The sequence below is a fragment of the Martes martes genome, assembly GCF_963455335.1.
Source record: "Martes martes genome assembly, chromosome: 2".
In the NCBI taxonomy this organism is placed as follows: Eukaryota; Metazoa; Chordata; class Mammalia; order Carnivora; family Mustelidae; genus Martes; species Martes martes.
Genome location: NC_137889.1, coordinates 15542951 through 15563798, shown reverse-complemented (window position 1 = coordinate 15563798; position 20848 = coordinate 15542951). Strand labels below are relative to the sequence as shown.

The following is a 20848-nucleotide window of genomic DNA, read 5'->3' as shown; positions in this document are numbered from 1 at the left end:
CCTGGCCTCCAACCCACATCTTGCCCTTAACTCTAATAAAACAATATGCCCACTTACTTTTGCTAGGCTTCCTCTCCCGTGTGGCAGGACAGCGTAAAAATTGAGAGGCTGGCTCCAGAGTCAGAAAAAGCCTGGTTCACAACCTGACCTTTGGCAAGTCACTTAACCTCTTTAAAATGGTTTCCTGATGCATAAAATGGGGATAACAGTAACTATCTCATGGGGTCACTATGAGGACTGGATAAGAATGTACTTAGTATAGGGCCCAGGTACAATAGTAAGGGCTCAACAAATAATTTTGCTGTTATTTTCTCCAAGAGGTGGTGGTGGTAGTGGTGGTGGTTGTTGTTGTTTCCAAACCTTTAACCACCTCTCTTAAAATTACCTTTTACATTTGTCATCCTCTTAACCATGAGCAATTAATTTTACTTCTTACTTACCAAGAAAGTAGGGGTCAGCTTGAAACATCTGAATTTTCTGCCAACCTCCTATGAGGCTCTCTCTGTACCCTCCCCTTTGTTCCTCCTTCCCACTAGTCTCAAGCCTAAACCCTCCACCTGTGCTCTGGTCCCATCTGCCTGGACACTGCCCTATCAATCATCCTCTAGCTCGGAGGCTTTCAGGCCTTTTCTCTCTACTTTTCAAGATTCCCCTTCAACCCGTTTTTATATCTCTCCACCCAGCAAAAGTTCCCCAAACACACACACACACACACACACACACACACACTCCTATAAATGCTGCCTTCTCTTCTTTCCTCCTTAGCCAAGCTTCTAGAGAGCACTGTCCATGTACTGTCTCTCCTTCCTTACCTCCTGCTCACTCTTCACCCACAATAATATGATTTTTGCCCCCACATCTGCCTTTGCCTCCCAAAACACCACTGGCTCAAATCTCCAAAGACCTCCCAGTTGTCAAACTCAGTGGACACCTCTTGCTTGGTCCTCCTTCTGGACCTCTCTGACCTTCTGGACCTTCTGGACCTCTTCTGAACCTACACCTGATGCTACCTGCCATTGATTCTATGCTTCTCTGGGCTTTTCTTTCCTGTCCTGGAATATTTCCTCTTACACCTCAGTGAGCAGCCCCTCCTCCACCCACCCTTTGGCTCCCTGGTTTCAATCATTATTGGCTACTCTCACCCACCTTGTAGTTTTAGCTACCACCTGCATCCTGACTGCCAACAAATTTACTTGCTTCACCCTGGCCTCTCCGTCAGATTGCACACCGGCATGCCTCACTGCAGGTTGAACATATCCAAGGGCCTCTCAAAATCTACATGGCAAAAACTCATTACCCTCCCCCATTCCAAAACTGCACAAATGGCACCTAAAGCCATTCAGCCACCCATGCCAGACCCTGGAATTAACCTAGACTTCTCCCTCTCCTCACTGAAATAAACGTTTACAGGGCAGACCCAAAGGGCAGGTAAAGCAGACTGAATGGAAGGGCAGTTGAAGTGGACTTTTACCAACAAGCAGAAGTGACCGTGTAGAGATGGGGGCAGTGGCCTTCCGAGGGGCATGTGGGTGCTCACACACCCACCACACAAAGGTAAATTCAGGAACAGAAGGTAGCTTTAAGAATGAATGGAAGTGTGGAAGACAGGCTAAGAGAAGTTAGCCCTAGTCATGAAGACTTGTGAGGTGAAGTGAAATGCTCATTGTTTTGACTTTATTACTTCTTTCCTTCCTAAAGGATCCACTCAGGTCACTCACAGAAATCCCATCCCCCTTGCCAACAATTCGTTAGGAAAGGATATCTGCCCAAGCCCAGTCAATAAGATGTGAAGGGAATATTGCCAGGGGCATTTCTGGTAACTTTTTCCTTGCTCTGAAAAGGGACTTTCTTCCTCTGGACTTCATCCTGTGTGGCTGCGGTACCTGTGCCTGCTACAGTCATCTGGCCACTAGTCTGAGAGTTAATCTCCCTCAGAGAAGGGCAGAAAAATATAAAGAAATGGTTCTGGCAGCTTGACAGGGGCCTGCCCTCCCCTGGGCCTGTCCTACCTCTACAAATCGTATATTATTTCTTAATAATCTCTTTATTATTTAAAAAGGGGGGATATAGGGATCAGTAACATGTAGAAAACAGGATTAAGTACAGTTTAATAGATTCCTTTAAGATAGGACTTCTCAGAAGTTAACACAATAATACACATTATAAAACTTCAAGAACGGGGCACCTGGGTGATTCAGTCACTTAAGTGTCTGCCATTGGCTCAGGTCATGATCTCAGGGTCCTGAGACTGAGCCCTGCATTGGGCTCCCTGCTCAGTGGGAAGTCCACTTCTCCCTCTTCCTTTGCCTCTCCCTCCAGATTGTGAGCTCTCTCTCTGTATCAGTCTCTCTCAAATAGCTAAATAAAATCTTTTATAAATAAATAAATAAATAAATAAAGCTTCAAGAACTTAGTTTTTGAAATTATGTGACCAAACAAGGCTCTCATCCTGCCTTTTGTTTTTGCAGTGTACCTAAAAGCATCTACCAGAAATTAAATATTAATGGAATGTAGTTTGGAAAAGTGGCTTTTACCAGAGCAGATGAGAAGACTCTATAACTGACTATTATCATATAGTAAAGTGATGACAGTAATACAGACACAGAAATGTGCTCCGGGAATCAAGAGGAATCACTGCCCTTCTAGGTGGTTCTCACTCAGAACAGCAGATGGGTTTCACATTATGTGCCAACTCTGGTAAATATTTAGTGGTTGCCCGGAAGACTATATTGAAAGGGATTCTGAGACCTCATCCAGATCCAGCAGAAAAACATAAACAAAAAATGGCCATACTTGATTAGTAATGATCATCATGAGCACAGAAGGGGCAGCTGGAACACCATTCTATTCAACCTGAGACCTCTAAAGTGACACTAATTCCTAAACAGATCCTAGAACCATCTCAGAGAATATCCAGTTTTTTTTTTTTAAACCTGCATTAGGTAACACTAGCCTTTAATAATTACAAGGGTAATAAGGTGGTTAAGTGTACAGACTCCAGAGTAAAAGAGACCTGGGTTTAATGCTTAGTTCCTCCACATGCTACATGGCCTGGGTACTTTATTCAGTTACTCTAAACCTCTAAAGCTCAATCTTCCCATCTGTAAAATAACAGTCCTATCTCAAATGGTAGGTATAAAAATTAAATTAGGTAATACATACATATAGCCACCAGCATACAGTAAGTACAATAAATGTTAAGGTTAGCTATAATAATTACTAAGGCATTCACTCTCTAACATTCACATTGGGACTCCATAGTGCACATATTTGTCTGCTGTATTCACAATCATGCACTGGAGTGCAATAAATTCAATAGAGACCACAGAAACTATTTCCCTGAACCCGCGAACGATGCCAGTATAGGCTATGATAAGCAAGTAGCAAAATGACTAAAGCACTGTCCAAAATAAGTGCTACTTGACTTTAAGAAGACACACAGAGTACATGAATCTGACAACTGGATGAATTCTCTGCGAAAGACTGATCTCACACATATTTTTCCAGATTTCTCCAAAGAGAAAGCCAAGAAACAATGACTGAACCAATAGCTATGAGCCTAACACCTAGAACTAGTTTTTGTTGTTTTTTTTTCCCCCCCTTGGGTCACAGAACTTTCAGAGCTAAAACCAAGACAGGCCTAAGCAAATCAGGTCCACTGGTCACCCTACAAACAAATAAAGCAAATGAAGTTCCAACAGCTGAATCTGGGTCTGGCTGTGCTGTTCAGAGCTGAGGCAGAATGGGTTCTTGAAATTCCACTTCCCACTAAAAGAAATCAGAGCTCTTTTTGAAGAAATGGCTAATTGCAGGTGTGAGAAGAGAAAATGCTCAAGATGAACCTGAAATATCCTGTTATGCCAGATAGCCAAAGATGGCATTATTTAAGCTTCAAAAAAGATAATTACAACTGATTGAAACCCATCTATTGTTTTCAAATCCATAATTTTGTAATTTCTTTTCAAAACACAAAACAACTAATCACCTTCAGAGGATGATGGGGAATCAACTCATTATTTTATTTTATTTTTTGAGGTTTTTTAAATTTTTAAATTTTTAAAATTTTTTATATTAACATATAATGTATTATTTTCCCCAGGGGTACAAGTCTGTGAATCATCAGGCTTATACATTTCACAGCACTCACTGTAGCACATACCCTCACCAATGTCCATCACCCAGCCACCCTATACCTACTCCCCCAACCCCCATCAACTCATTATTTTAGAAGCAATGGGGGAAAAAAACTAGCATTTACCCTGCTTTTCTATGTGAACTGTACTACTGTGTAACCAAATAGATGAGGGAAACATGTCTCTTTTAAAAAATATTCAAACCACTAAATAAAAATGAAAGGATGAAATTAAAATGAACATGATCTCCTTCTTGGAAGCCTCATCCACTTATTTTTTCCCCATTCACATATTTCTGATAATGGATCACCACCAGCAGATTGTAAATATGGGCCACGTGACCACCACCCTTCACTCGGACTCAGATGTCCACCCCAGCAAATCACCCCTTGCCCAGAAGCATAAGAGATTCCAGTAGCTTGTACTACAGACAGATTCCATGGCAGAATTAAAACATTACCATTCTGTCACCCCCAACAAGTTAGTGGAACTTGGTATCAAGCATCAACAGCTACTAATATAACAAAAAAGAAAAATGAGGTTATGTGCCTCCTAATGAAAGATCACACCACCACCTTTGGTCTGCCAAAGGGATCAAACACAAGTTTAATCAAGCCTCTGGATCCAGCTGCCAATTTGCAGGACATACAAAGGAGAGGAACATGCTGAACTGCATCATTCACACACAATCAGCAAAACCCAAACTATAGGACATGCCACAGGACAGATGCTCCAGGTTCTTCACAGATAAACTGTAAAGGAAAGAAAAGGAGAGAGGAGAAACTATTTTTTTTTAAATGGGCAAGAAAAAAACCATGATGTTCACTGATACATATTTGAATGATAAAACTATAATCGCATGCAAGGAAGTGATTACTAATAAAGTCAAGACAGTTACTTAGGTGTAAGAGAAGGGGTTGAAATGGGGTGGAGATACAGAGGGGCTTAGAGGGGATTCTGGGGTTTTTGTAAGTTACAAGGGTATTCTCTTTATGATCATTCATCCAACTATACATTTTGTGTGATTCTCTGAATCTGCATTTTTTATTTTATAATAAAAAGTTCTTTTCAAAAGAGATACTGTAAATTCTACCATTTAACGCCTTCCATATTCAAAGCACTTCTACAAATACTAGAATTTGTATTTTCAAATATTATAACACTGTTCCCAAAAATCCTAGAAATTATCTATCTCCATTTTTCAGATAGGAAGACTGGGGTCTAGAAATCTTAAGCAGGTTGCCCGTAGTCATATTTACTAGGGCAGAGCCATGATTCAAATTCAGAAGACTGGTTCCAAAACCATTATGTTGATTCCCAGCTATTCGGTCAAGAAAGATTTATCATTTACCTATTAAATCATGCTAAATGTTAAAGATATGGGGGAGTTTCTGTCTTCATGGAGATCAAGAAAGACAAGAAAGATATCATCCAAGGGCATCTAAAATTACAGTTGTGATAGAAAAAATAAAGAAAAGGTATGTGGTCATGAGAATATACACAGCAGATAGGGAGACCATTTCTGCAGAAACAATAGCTGATGTCTGGGGGAAAGAAATTAATGACGCAAGGGGGCAGTGGGCTGCTCCAAGCAGAGGAAGCTAGATACAAAGTCACCAGTGAAGGAGGGAGCATGGCCCTTTAAGAACTAAGGATGGAACATGAGGATGAAGGTAGTGAAGACAGGTGAGGCTGAAGAGCAGGGAAGAACAGGAAGCTACTGGCAGATTTTAATTAAACATGTTGAAGATGGGTTGATTAGGTTTGCATTTTTAATATGCCAACAAGGAGACAGAGAGACCAGTTGAGAGGCTACTGCGGTCATCTAGGTGGGACATGATGGCAGTTGGGACGAAGCAGGAAATATGGAAAGAAGTAGATGGGTGCAAGATGCTCAAGAGGTAAGAAGGCAGGACTTGGTGATGGACGGACGGCATATGGAGAGTGAGGAGAAGGAGATGTCCAGGGAACTCAAAGCCTTCTGGCTGTGGTACCTGATGTAAGGAGGTGTAAGTCAGGAACATAAAAGACAACAGAAGAGGGATGGGGACACTTTAACTAGCTGAGTTTTAGGCACCACAGCAAATGCCAAGTCAAGCAGTTGAATACATGAGACTGAGGCCCCCAAAGAGGAATAAATCTCTAATCCTCAGTGTAGAGATGGTTATTACAGGGGGCTTAAGGATGAGACTACCTAAAATAATAAAAAAGGAGATCCAAGAATAACCATAATTCAAATCTGGAAAACAAAGCAACTTCCTGAGTTTATCCAGAGATTGTAATCTCAGAAGGGTTTAGTGAAACTGAAAAAAATCAGGAGAAAGAGATTAACCGCCTCAGAAAAAACATAGTGAAATTTCTGGAATAGTTAAAATGTTAACTTCATGTCTAACAAACTGGCAAAGCCTGCATGCAGCCCTCAGGTGGGTATCTGTAACAGCTGACTTGAAGGATAAAGAGGCCTTTTGCGAGGTGACTTATATGTATGGGTTCAAGGTTGGAGACAGAGAGAACTCTAGCTTTGACTCCAAGGGCAGCTCCTGGCCAGGTGGACAACAGGGAAGAGCTATCTTCACAAGAAATGCAAACAGGAGCATCAACTCCTCAGCTTCTATAATAAGGGTGGGGGAAAAAATGTTTAAAAGTATATCCAAGAGAAACAGGGCTACACGCTCAGCTACTATGAACTGCAAAAAAAGAAAAAAAAAAAAGGACTAAATACACACACCTGGATATCCAGCTTCAGGGGATTGAGACACTAGTAGCGCAACAAGAAATGCGCTTTTTCACAGACTGCCAGCAGTGATGGCAGAAAAGCCACTCTCAAATGCTTTGCAGGTACCATGAATGGAAGAACACAAATAAGCTTATTCACAAATACAGAGGACACTGCCAATGGACTCTCAGAAATACTGGGGAGGGGCAGTTAGGGGCACTGTAGACCAAGGTTCTGCATGAGCAGACAGAAGTAAACACCTATAAAATTTTACTTCCTGCCATCAATGGCAGTCATATATATACTGTCACTCACACATACAGGTGATTGAGAACTAAAGAAATGCAGGTTACTTTAGAAATAAGTATTTGTAGCTGTAGTGTCATTTGCAAATATCTACAGATAAAGGGCTGGTATCCAAGATCTATAAAGAACTTCTCAAACTCAACACCCAAAGAACAAATAATCAAGTCAAAAAATGGGCAGAAAACATGAACAGACACTTCTCCAAAGAAGATAAACAAATGGCTAACAGACACATGAAAAAATGTTCAACATCATTAGCCATCAGGAAAATTCAAATCAAAACCACACTGAGATACCACTTTACACCAGTTAAAATGGCAAAAATTGACAAGGCAAGAAACAACAAATGCTGGAGAGGTTGTAGAGAAAAGGGAACCCCCTCACACTGTTGGTAGGATACAAGCTGGTGTAGCCACTTTGGAAAACAGTGTGAAGGTTCGTCAAAAAGTTAAAAATAGTGCTACCCTCTGACCTGGCAATTGCACTACTGGGTATTCACCCCAGAGATACAGATGTAGAGAAAAGAAGAGCCACATGCACCCCAATGTTCATAGCAGCAATGGCCACAACAGCCAAACTGTGGAAGATGCCGAGATGCCCTTCAACAGATCAGTGGATAAAGATGTGGTCCATATATACGATGGAATATTACTCAGAAAGGATGAATACCCACCATTTGCATCAACATGGATGGAATTGGAGGAGATTATGCTAAGTGAAATAAGTCAAGCAGAGAGACAATTATCATATGATTTCACTTATATGTGGAACATAAGGAATAGCATGAAGGACATTAGGAGAAGGAAGGGAACAATGAAGGACAGGGAAATCAGAGGGGGAGAAGAGCCATGAGAGACTATGGACTCCAGGAAACAAATTGAGGATTTTAGAGGGGAGAGGGGTGGGGGGATGGGTGAACCCAGCAATGGTTATTAAGGAGGGCACGGATTGCATGGAACACTGGGTGTTACATGCAAATGATGAATCATGGAACACTACATCAAAAACTAAATATGTACTGCATGGTGACTAATATAAAATAATAAAAAAAATTTTTTTGTAAAAGAAATAAGTATTTGTAGAAACTTATCGAATTTTCTAAGAGTAGTATTCTATACCAAAACTGGAAGCTTATTAAATAGATCCTAGTGGCCTAAACAAGTTCACGTCTCTTACCCTAAAAATGTACTATTTGTTCTTTTTCTTCCTTAGCCTCAGAGACATTTTATCTGGAGCTCCCACAGACATTTTTCTTCACATCCAGCTCATGGCAATTCAGACATGGAAACCCCAGTCTGGCTGACAAATGTACTGGACTGACCAGTGCCTATAGTAACTGACCAGCACAAGTCACCCCTAGGCACAGAGCAGGAACATCTCACACTCCTAAGTACATTCTACCAAAGCAGGACCTGAGCTGGGAAACCCATCAAAATACAACCAAACCCACTGGACTTTCTGGAAACCTTCACTGCATTTCCAGAAACTATATTAGCACACTCCTCAGGTCTAACACAGATGTAGAAATGAATCATGGATGCAGGCGCTGGCCCTAGGCTCAGGGTATCCAGGAGAACCCTGGAGAAGAGCTGCCTACCACTCCCATCATTCCCACCCACTCACCCAACCCTAATTTGGAAAGGGACCTAATACTGGTGTAAAAAAATAAATTCCAAGTTTGCAGTATTTTTCTTTTGAAAGCAAAGTTGCATTTTTTTTAAGCCACAAGTTCATATGCTATAATTTTAATACTTAAAGCCTTCCATGGGCAATGTTCATTTTCTTAAGCCTGAGCCTTCAGCACCAAACCTGCTGAGTCACCATTTTATACAACTGTGTGCACCATTCTGACTACAAGAGCTCACATTTTCAGGAGTCTGGGGGTACTCCTTACCCCAAAACAATAAGGTTGGGAAATAAAACCCAAGATATTTTCAAGAAGGCAACATTCAATTACAAAGGTGACATCAAAAACAAAACAAAAACAACTTGAGATTCAAGACAGAAATAAACCTCCCGGGAAAGGACCAAAATTTGGGCTCCAAAAAAGGAACAAACATTCAAACTTGGAAACTGTGGTCTTCATTTTGTGAACAGGAGGACCCTTTGTTTTGGGGCTGAATTTATTGTTTAAAGAGAATGTTGGAACACTCTGGAGAAGATAATTAAACCTAACTGTAATGATAATGATATTTTACGTCAAAGAAAAAAATCTCACTCAAATTTATTCTCTCGTCTCCATTCACACAGCTTCATTATCTCTCATTTTTTTTAAAGATTTCGTTTATTTATTTGCCAGAGAGAGACACAGCTAGAGAGGGAACATGGGCAGAAGGAGTAGGAGAGGGAGAACCAGGCTTCCCGCTCATCCCAGCATCCTGGGATCATGACCCAAGCTGAATGCAGACACTTAAGGACTGAGCCACATAGGCGCCCAATTAACTCTCACTTTTTATCACTGCACTTAACATGGCATTCCTCCTCCTGGGTCAGTAGCTGCCAAGCCTCCAGACTAAAATCCAGTTCTATTCTCTTGACTGAAGATTCCCACAACATGACCCAAACTAACTTTCCAGTCCTAGCTCTCATGATTCATCTCATATACTCAGTGGCAACTCAAATCCTAAATGGTACAGGCATTCTGTCAGCAGTTTGGTTGGCTTATTTTTTGTATAAATTATTAAAATAAATATTGCCTCCTTTAGAGTCCTGCTAAATCAAATCACACTTTCTGTATTTCTTAGCACTCATATCCTGTTTTTAATGAGCATTTTTTTTGTTCCAGGTATAATCATGTATTGTATCTTCGTACTTTGAACTTATCATTCATATGTAACTTCTTGTGTTTCCTAAGCTTAAAGGATAGTGCCTTCGTAATGAAGATATAAAAAAAAAAAAACCAACTGTCCTTTATGTGTAATCATTGTTCTTGTATTGGTAAAGTACAGATTTACTGTACAAAACTTCTCCCTTTAAATACTGTACAAAATTTCTCCCTTTAAATACATATCTGTATTTGCTTACATGTGCATAATATATATCTGGAAGAATAGACAACTATCAATAAAAACTATCTATAGGGAAGAGAAATTTTCACCATATACCCTTGTATATGCTTTTTAGAAAAACATGTGAACTTATACTCTACATAAAAAATTAAATTTAAAATTATTAATAGTGTGAATTTAAAGGAAAACAACCTTTAGATCACAAAGAGAGCTAGGGAGGACCTGTGATTTAAGGGGTTCTCAAAAAGCATCTTCCTCAAGAACATTTTTTCCCACTAGCCACCATGACTTAAATCCCCTGGTTAAAATGCAAATATTCTGAAGACAGTAAGTATACTATGCCATTATCCATTATCAAATTATTGAGGGTTAGTTTATCACATTAGCGTAATAATGGAAAGTCACAAAGAGGTTGTATATAGTCTCCCTAATCACTGTCTCTTTTTCCTTTTTCCCCTCAAGTAACTAAATTAAGTTTGTTTTACTCAAAGAACTTTTGTATTTGTAAAAGAACTCATTTAGGAATTCTAGAAGTCCTATTCAAGCCAACCAACACCATGGATAGCTATGTGAATATTTTACTGTCTCTATAAACATCTGGCCTCCCATCTAGTCTTCTTGATCAGTCCTGTCTACTCAGCCTGAGAGGGCAGGGACAGGGAGATTCTTGTTCATCTCTGAATCCTCCCCAACACTAAAAACATTGCCCTGCATTTCCAGAGACCAATTTCCCAAGCTCTTGGTGACACCTATTGCAAGGCTCTGACCCTTCTCTAGGATGCTGGGGTTAAAATTTCAATTAAAAATGGAAGTAGGGGGGGCGCCTGGGTGGCTCAGTGGGTTAAAGCCTCTGCCTTCGGCTCAGGTCATGATCCCAGGGTCCTGGGATCGAGCCCCGCATCGGGCTCTCTGCTTAGCAGGGAGCCTGCTTCCTCCTCTCTCTCTCTGCCTACTTGTGATCTCTGTCTGTCAAATAAATAAAATCTTTAAGAAAAAAAATGGAAGTAGGATAGTTAAGTTTGTTCTTGTCTCAAACAATAATCCATTTATTCAGGCAAAATTTATCTACTGAGAGCTTGCTATGTTCCTACTATGTGCTGGACACAGGCACTCAGCAGCTAACTAGGCAAAAAGTGATCTAATAAGATCATAATAGCAGATATGTAGCAGATACTCAGTAAATGCGTATTAATTAGATTTGATAAGCCACTTGAACTCTTCTATCTGCTTGAACTTTGGAAAGTCTCTCATTAATGTTTTCTTCATAGAGCAGTGGACTTTGGTTTCCCAGATGCTACTATTCACTTTTGTGGACTTTCTTGTATCAGCCTTCTGATCATGATGAATTAATTGCTTACTTTTTTTTTTGAATTTTTTGAATTTATGAACCATAAATCAAGAAACATCTACTAAGTTACAATGTAAAAGAGAAAATCCATAGACTATAAACAGCTAAAGAAGCTATTCTCTTATCTTTTTATCGTCAAAATGTAAAACTTATTTTCCTTTTTTCCATTATATGAAGATGAGCTGTGTATTGTGAGTTCAGTAATGAAAATACATTTTCTAAACTACTGATTCACTTTTGTCATATTTCTTTCTGTTGCCTTGCTTAGATGATGTACTAGGGTCAAGTAACTGTGGCCAGTCAATCTGAGGCTCTTAGGCCAGATAAGTTAACTGGCCTGGCACAAGATGGAACATTCTATGACAGCCTGCTCCGCAAAGCTGGACTAACAACACTTACCCCAGGAGCAGGCCAGCCCCAGGGCATCAAAGCTCCAGTCTGCTGGCCTATAACAAAGTCCAAGTTTTTCTAAAGTGGAGCCCAGATATCAACTCTAAGACTTTCCTGACCTTACAGGAAAGCTTCCTTAGTACCTGTATATACTACTACATATTATTTCTGTTTGAGTTGAAAATTATTTTTACTACTTTAATCAATAGTAATTCCCATCCCCTTCAAACTAAAAATTCATGCACATAGGAGATGCCCAGTAAATACTAACACTGGATTAATAGGAGCGGGAAAGCATGAGAGAACAATTTTCTTTGTCATCATCTGCAAACACTCCTTGAGCTCTTGCTAGGTACAAGGTAATGACAAAAGGTGTCAATCATGGGTGCTAATTACATGGAGTTTTTAACCAATAGGTACACTGTGAAACAGGCAGAAGCATTTTAAACACTTCTAGACACAAAAACCCCTTGTCACTTTTAGTTTGGGCTTCTTTGAGGTTGCTTATTTTAATGGTGTATATATATTTTTTTCTCCATAGAAGGAGACCAAGAAGGAAAAAAAGAGAAAGGAAGGATAGGCAACTAGAAGGATAGATCCCAGCCTCTGACCTGTCTGACTCATACTAGAAGAATCCAAAATGTGTAAGAACAAATGAGGATTCTTTTCTTCATGCTGAATCAAAATTTCTGTAGTAAAATAGTCACTGTATCATAAGAGGCGCCATTTGGTTCACTACTAAACAGCCTCCCCCTCCACATATGTTAGATGACCTGTGTGGTCCAGCTCCTACCCCCACAGAACTGACATATTTTATACTACACCACATGCTTATGCTTCCATTCATAAAGAACAGAACATTAAAAAAAAAAACACTTAAATACAAATTAGAAATATAGCACAACTAGGAGAAGGGGTAAAATAAGCAATGCAGCACAACTTAAGGCTTGAATAAATAACACCAGTACTGTCAAGAAAGTAACATTTTATGTGAAAAATACATTTCAATTACAATATAGAGCTTAGAAACTACACTTTCCCAATGCCCTTATTTTCTCATTTAAGACTATTATACGAATCCAAGTTCCAAAGAATGACCAATAATCTACTTTCCTTAAATTTATGCTTCACTTCTATTAACTGAAATCTTCCAGTTGTATACATGAAGAATTACATATACGGCTTCGTTTTCTGTCACCTTTAAGGTACTATTTTCTCAAATTCCTCTACTAAATCATCTTTCTCGATGTTAATCCAAGTTTTATCTACCCAGAGGTCCGGGTAGATAATGAGCTGGCGGGGGGCGGGGGGGGGGGGACTGGTTTGGGGAAATATATTTTCCCGGAAATAGTGGTAACCCACAACATGAGACTTCTATGCCTTCAGAGGCAAAATGCAATGCACCAGGTTTTGACCCTGACCTCATCGTCTAAACTTCCTGCTCTCACCTACTAGGAACTCTTAATCATTTAACTCTTACTTTTTGTCTCATAAGCATTTATCACTATCTAAAAATATCGCGTTTATTTATGGCCTGATCTCCCATAAGAATATAATCTCCAGAGAGTAGGGCTCTTATGTGTCTCACTGATTCAATCCCAGCTTCCAGAATAATACCTGGCTCATATAAAATACTTAATACGTACTGACTGAATTATAATTTCTTACAATACTCTAAAGAATTGGGACATTATTTATAAATCAATAAAACAGCTAGTAAAATCGGGATCTTTATTTTCTACCACTGTAGAGAAAAATCAAGAGGAAAAATACACCTGCCCATCAACTCTTGCTAAATTAGGTATGAAAAAAAAGGACTGTTTCATGAAGGCTTTTAAAAGAAATAAACATTACTAATTTTTGAGACCACCGAGGAAAACAGAAGCTCCTGTTCCTTAATATACCAAATTTACAGAGTGAGGATGCCTGACTTCCCTACCTACAATCCTCCAGCCATTATCTAAAGGGTACATTCAGAAGAGACTGACTCAGGACAGGGTAATTTTGATGAAGAGCTTGATATTTACAAAACCATAAGCAGATCATAGTATAAGCAAATACAAAACCCAGAGGGCAATGTTCCCTCTAACAAATATTTTTATGAAGCTGAATCACTGCCATTTCCCTTAGCTTAAAGTGGCTAGGCAATTTCAGTTTAATGACAATATCGTTCAGTCAAGCAGTGAGTGCCAAGTTATGCTATCCATTGGTTACAATTTCAAATTCACGGTTTTAAATTAAGTTCTTTTTGATCGGAGGATGAATTTGAGAAACCGTGCCAAGATGGTATCTGCAGAACTACTGTGCTCTTAGAGTGCTTATCCATCTAAATATATGGAAGAATAACTATGACGTAACGGACACTTCAAACTTTAAATATCAGTAATTTGTGTGGACTTAACCCAGAGTATTCAATCTGGGCAAGGCTCCTCTTTGCTGATCTGAACAGCTCTCTGTAGATCTCAGACACTTGTTCCTGCTGTGGTCAGGCAACTCTTGGTCAGCAGGGTGTTAAACCAGGCAGCAGTCTCAGGAGGGAAAGGGACATCTGTTTCTGCCTTGGTGAGTCTATTTCTCATAGGCAGTGGTGCAAGCTGTGTAACTGTCCCTAAAGTACTAACCTTCAGAGCAGCTCGCCTTGCCTGCCAACACCAATGCCACTGCCCACTAGCTCTGTGTCCCAGCAGCTAATGCCCAGCTTTTGGTTGAAAGCACTGATTCTACCAAGACCAATTCTGAATGAATGAATGAATGAATGAATGAATCTGGACTTTATTTCTCAATCCCCTAGAACAATAGTGTATTCATCTATCACTGGTTTGTGGAGTATGTTATTTCTTCACTGGCTTGTTTAGAGCCATTATCCTGCATCCTATGGCTTATGAAATTTAAGTTATAATTCTCTTAGTAAACCCATGTTAAATAAATTACTGGCAGAAACAAATCTCAGACTTGATATAATGTGCCCCAAACACAACAAGCTAACAAGCTACAACAGAATCAAGTTTCACTTAGATAAGGTTATCAGAGGAAGCTGGGACGTTGATCGAGCAATGGTTTGGCACCAAGGAAGGGAAGAGCTCATTCCTATCTTCCCTAATCACCGCCCTGCTGTCCCAAACCCACTGGGAATACGGTTCCTTTTGTTGCGAACTGAAATTATATCTGACATCCCTTTTCGAAATCACAGAAACTAGCTGGGACTGCGCCACTGACCTACACAGTGCACCAGATTTTGGATGAGAGGTACTGGCAGGATGAGAATTAAGCCAAGTCAGCCTCTCTGAACAAGTTTCCCCATCGGTAAAAGGTCATAAAGTTACCTCCCCAAGAGAACGGTTAGAAATACAATGACCGATATAGGGCGCAGCGCGTGCGTACAGTGAGTGCCCGTCGCCAACTGCAGAGCAGCATCCAAGATTCTGAGTGATTATTCAGCTACCGAGGTTGTGCCTGGGGGTGGTTGTGGAGCAACTACACAGCCTAACAACGTGCATCTCGGCGAGCATCTCGCAAGCCCAGAGCCCGCCTTCCGCGGGGCCCGGGGGACCGCTCGCAGCTACCCGCGGGGCCAACCAACCCCAGCCCGGTTCCTCTCCGGCAGCCGGGGCGGAGAGGACGAGCCACGCCGCCGCCGCCACCCGGGGCTCTGAGACCGGCGGCGGGCACCGGAAGCGCGGAGGGCCGGGCGGAGGCCCGGGGCGCGCGAGGTAGTGGGGAGACCGGTACTTACCCCCGGCCCGCGGCGGGCGGCCGCGGCCAGCCGTCTCCACGCGGCGACGAAGTCGGGCGGAGGGGCTCGCCGGCTCCGGCAGACGAGGGAGAACAGGGTCCCCAGGAGGAAGGCGGCCGCGGCGCAGCCCAGGTACAGGCAGAGCCTGAGCAGGACGGTGCACGGCCCCGCGCCTCCGGTCGCCTGCCAGCAACCGGGCCCCAGCCAGGAGAGGCACACGGCAGCGAGTGCGGCCACGGCCACTGGCACTCGCCAGCTCCCGCCGCCAGGAGCCCCCGGCGCCGCCGCGTCTTCCCGGGGGTCCGGCCGGCGCTCGCCCAGGGCGCCCGAGGGAGGGCGGCCGCCGGCGGCTGCGGCCGGCGCGAGGTTGAGGCCGGCGCCGCTGCTGTCGGTGGCATCGGGGTGCATGCTGCCTCCTGTGCCGCTAAGGACAGGCACATTTCCTGCCCTGCTGTACCCCGGCGCTGCCCTGGACGGTGGCCTCTCCGCGGCGCCTCCTCCCCTCGCCGCTCCCGCCGCCGCCGCTCCTGAGGCACGGGCAGTCGGCGCTCATGCCCTCGCCGGCGGCCCACCGAGGGAACGGCTCCAACAGACGCCGCGGAGCTCCTCTCAACGAGCCCTTAGCGCCGCCACCCGGCGCCCGCCCCGCCGCCGTCCGGCCGGGCGCGCCCAGGTAGCCGGACCTTGTTGTGACTTAAGCTGGCGAAGCCTGAGGCGGAGCGGGGGCGGGGGCGGCCCGGAGGTGCCCGTCAGGCGGGGGGCGGAGAGCGACCGCGGCCCGCTGAGTGACAGGTGGGAGGTGCCCGGCCGCGCCCGGCCCCCACCGCCCACCCGCGGCGCGGAGGCGGGGTCGGACCGCCGCTGCCCCTTAGGGGAGGGGGCGCGACCAATCGCCAGGGTAACTGCTCGGGCCGGCGCTCCAGCTCCCCTCCCGGCAGGGTACCGTCCGCGGATGGAAAATTTTGCGGCAGGTGTCAGAAGCATTTGTAATTCTCCGGCTCAGGTGATCCCTTAATCCTCGCTCTCCGCTCTTCACTGACAAGTAATCTCCCAAGCTTAGGGTTCCCCAAATTTCTGCTTTGTTTTCACCTGCTATTTAGATAAAATCGGCAACCATTCCTGATCCTCGCTTTTAATGCAGTTTCCCCCAACAACCTTCCTTTTTTTCCCTTCAGGGAAAGAATCCGACGAACGTGGAAGAGTAATGAAGCCTGCAATTGCTAGTTATGGAAAGGCCGCAAAAGTCGGCCTGGTGCCAGAGGGTGTACACAGCTGCCATAATCACTTTGGCTCCAAGTCCCTATGTTTTTGTTACAAAGAGTCAATAGAAGTGTTATTACCTACACGAGCGAAAGAGGTCTAAATAATTTCTAGAGTACGTTATTTTCCTATTCTCCTATCATGATCCCATGGTTAATATACAGATGTTTACTGAAAAGATGCTAATATGCTAAATACTAGTAATTACTAGTAAGAGCGGTAAAGCAGCAGCTGTATCTTTGATAGATGAAAGAATTGTAAAGGAAATGATGGAACTCTGAAGAGATTAATGATTTGAAAGGACGGGTGATAGGACCAATCGGGAATAGAAAGAAGAAGGGAAAAAGTAAATAGATGAGAAAAGCAGTGAGAAATAAAGGATAGGGGGACACAAAAGCGAAGTGTCAAGAACTCTCTTCTCATAGCAATCCTGAAGAATTTCAACAGTTCAACAGCACTATTGTTGTCCAATAAAATGCGTTATATCCTGCTTTCCAGGGAGCATAGTGAAGAAAAGTAAGCATTAAAATGTATTTTCAAATTACTGTGACCATACTGTTTTTCTATAAGGAATCGTCTGTGTCATTATTTCAACAAAGGAAAAATACAACATTTATAGGAAGTAGGATATTTGATGGATTTTTTTGTTATTTTTAATTCTTTTTTGTAATTGTTTTATGAAGAATGATTTACATACAGTGAGCCGTACAATTTAATTTTTACCTGCCAAATATTTTTGTGGGTTTCAAGCTTTTATTTAAACTCCAGTTAGTTATTTATTCTTTTAAAACAAAGCATTATCCAAGAGGTTATTATCCAAAAGAAGACATACTGGAAATATGGTGTGCCAGTTATCTATTGTTGCATAACAAACTACCACCAAATAACAACCATTTCATTTGCTTATGATTTTGTGGGTCAGCAATTTGGACCGGGGTCAGTTGGGCAATTCTGCTCTTCTTGCCTGGGGTCACTAATGAAACTATGGCCTCCTAGATGCATAGGCTGGGGCTTTGTGATCTATGGACTCTCTGTTGAGATGGCTTGTCTCTGCTCCCTGTGTACTTACCCTCCAAAAGGTCAGCTTGGCCTTTTTCTCATGACAGTCTCAGGAATGCCATGTGCAAGTTCTTTTTAAGCTTTTGCTTAGGTTATATTTGCTAATGTCCCATTGGCCAAAGCAAATCATATGGCCCAACCAGTAATTAAGTGGGGAGGGGCCTACACATGGACTTAAATAGGGGGAGTATAATTCATTGGTCGCATTAGTTTAACAACTTACCACCATTTGCTTTGAGAGAACAGTTTCTTGTGGATAATCCGGCTGGTCACCGAAATCAGTGGTATCCTGTGACCTAGCACTGTAAATATGTTAAAGTTCACATTTCTTGTTCTTGGAATTGATAGTTCCTCATAATCTAATCCCATTTACTTATAAAATGAACAAATGGACCTAGGGAAGATAGGGGGAAGGGAGACAGTATACAACTATGTTTCTCCGTAAGAGTTTGGTGATTATAGCTGTATCATTTAGCTTTATTTTATTCTAATATTTTCAAGTTATGAAACATAAAGTGAAAAAAATTCTACAGTCACTTAAATTTAATATCCAGTATTATTGGGTGGCAGATTATTAAAAAAGAATATAAATTGTGTTTAGTTATAAACTAATTTCTCCAAAATGCATGTGGGCAAAAAAATTTTTCAACTGATCTTGATACTTTTTCATGACATGTATTATGAACAGAGTAAAATATAAAGTAGGCAGGACACAATATTGATTAAGTATACTTGCATAAATTAGGAAAAGATTTTTAATATTTTCAGATTAACACTATGTATTTAATATTATATAAAGCTTTTATATACTACCAAAAAGAAGCCAGTGTCTCTCATTTGTCATTTATTTGCTCTAGGAAAGAGAACATACCCATAGACAATAAAAATTAGTATTAGAGTATTAATTAGAGTATGAATAGGGGTTGCACAGAGTAGGCCATTAATAAATATTTTTGAATGAATAAATGATATTCTTCCATGATACTATATTTAGATTAATTAAGTAGACCAAAAAAAAAAGTAAAAAAAATAATAACCTCATATTTTAATGGAAATTTCTTTAAAAAAAAAAGGTTTTATTTATATGAGAGAGAGAGCAGGAGAGCACAAGTGGAGGGGAAGGGAAGGAGAGGGAGAAGCAGACATCCCGCGGAGCAGGGAGACAGATGCTGGGCTAGATGCCAGGACCCTAGGATCATGACACCAAAGGCAGACACCTAACTCACTGAGCCACCCAGGTACCCCTTAATGGAAACTTCAACTTTTGGAAATCCTTTTTAAAACAAAAGTTCCTCGGGGCGCCTGGGTGGCTCAGTGGGTTAAGCCGCTGCCTTGGGCTCAGGTCATGATCTCAGGGTCCTGGGATCGAGTCCTGCATCAGGCTCTCTGCTCAGCAGGAAGCCTGCTTCCCTCCCTCTCTCTCTTTGCCTGCCTCTCTGCTTACTTGTGATCTCTCTCTGTCAAATAAATAAAATAAATCTTTAAAAAAAAAAAAAAAAAAAAAACAAAAGTTCCTCACTATAACTCTACAAAGGACATAAGGTAAATTTTATAATCCCATTTTCCAGACTGGGAAACTGAGACTCGGTGAGGTTAAATGACTTGCTCAAAATCACAAAGCTAGTAGGTGGTGAACCTAAATTATAAGATTCTTCTCCACGATGCCATCTTTCAAATAGCTAAAAGTAATGTCAAAGGACAAAACAAACTGCTTTGTATATTATACAAATAACGTCCTTACAAAACCAGTACAATAGCATTCATCCAGCTTTTCAATATATTGTGAACTTCTAGAAGGTAGTATGTGACTTCTATTTATTCTTTCATTCAGTACAAAAATATTAGCTAGGTGCTTTGTTAGAAAACAATGTAAAACACAGTCTCTGCGGACGCCTGGGTGGCTCAATTGGTTAAGCATCCCACTTGTGATTTCAGCTCAGGTCATGATCTCAGGGTTATGGGATCAAGCCCCACATCAGGGCTTAGTGGGGTCTGCTTGAGACTCTCTCTCTCCCTCTGCCTCCACCCCTCTCTCAAATAAATAAATCTTTAAAAAAAAATATGGTCTCTGTCCTTGAAGAGCTCACATTCTAACCGGGGTTGGGGGAAAGCATAAAGCAATGTAATATATATTACTAAGGTATTACAAAGTTCTATGGTGGTGAGAAGAGAGCTACTAATTCTGCTTTGTGGAAGTACAGGAAATTCAAATGTGAATCTAAGTCATTTTGCTTTCTCAATTTCCTCCTAAAGCACTTAGATATTTTGAAGGTACCCCCTTTAGAAACTTAAAAAAATATGAAACTATATTTAATTTCAATTTGGTTGTAAACTTCAACTCCATAAAGACTTCATCCTTCAAAACTTAATTCCTAAATTAAAAAAAAAAAAACCATTTCCTCATAAGAAAGTTTAGCATACATGAAAAAACCTCCAGCTATTATGCAAAAAGATCTTTTAATTGCTCTCTACAGAAAGTCAAACCCATATTCTGTTCCAAGAGGTTTACAATAAGTGAAAAACAATTTTTGAAAAGGGGCCAGGGGATATTATTTTCATCTTTTCTGATAAGAGTCCAGATTTAATGAATCTGGAGAAGAGCCTTTTTTCATTTATGAGTTAATGAACCTCTATGACCAGAATTATGAAGAGGCACAAAGCAATTAAAATCTCTGGCCTGAAGAAGCTTATTTACCATCTATTTCATTCGCTTATTGATTCATTCAATATAGACTACTGATGATGTGCTCTTTGTAGGAAAAGAAAACCAGGCAAAAGGCAAAATTTTACAAATTCATAGTTCAGAAAAAGCCAAAATTAAAGTTTAAGATATAAGCCTTTTTTAATTTTTTAATCATAAAACATACAAAAATTAATATTTTTACCATCTTTTAG

At 41.3% G+C, this 20848-nt stretch overlaps 1 protein-coding gene across 1 annotated transcript in view; it reads right to left on the bottom strand.

Annotated features, from left to right (window-relative positions):
• SNX25 (sorting nexin 25) overlaps positions 1-16151 on the bottom strand; it is a 122521-nt gene extending 106370 nt beyond the window's left edge. The window contains exon 1 of the mRNA XM_080797277.1: positions 15635-16151. Coding sequence (XP_080653403.1) covers positions 15635-16042 — 408 coding nt within the window. The 5' untranslated portion in view covers positions 16043-16151. The remainder of the gene's footprint in view (positions 1-15634) is intronic.
• Between the last annotated feature and the right edge of the window lie 4697 nt (positions 16152-20848).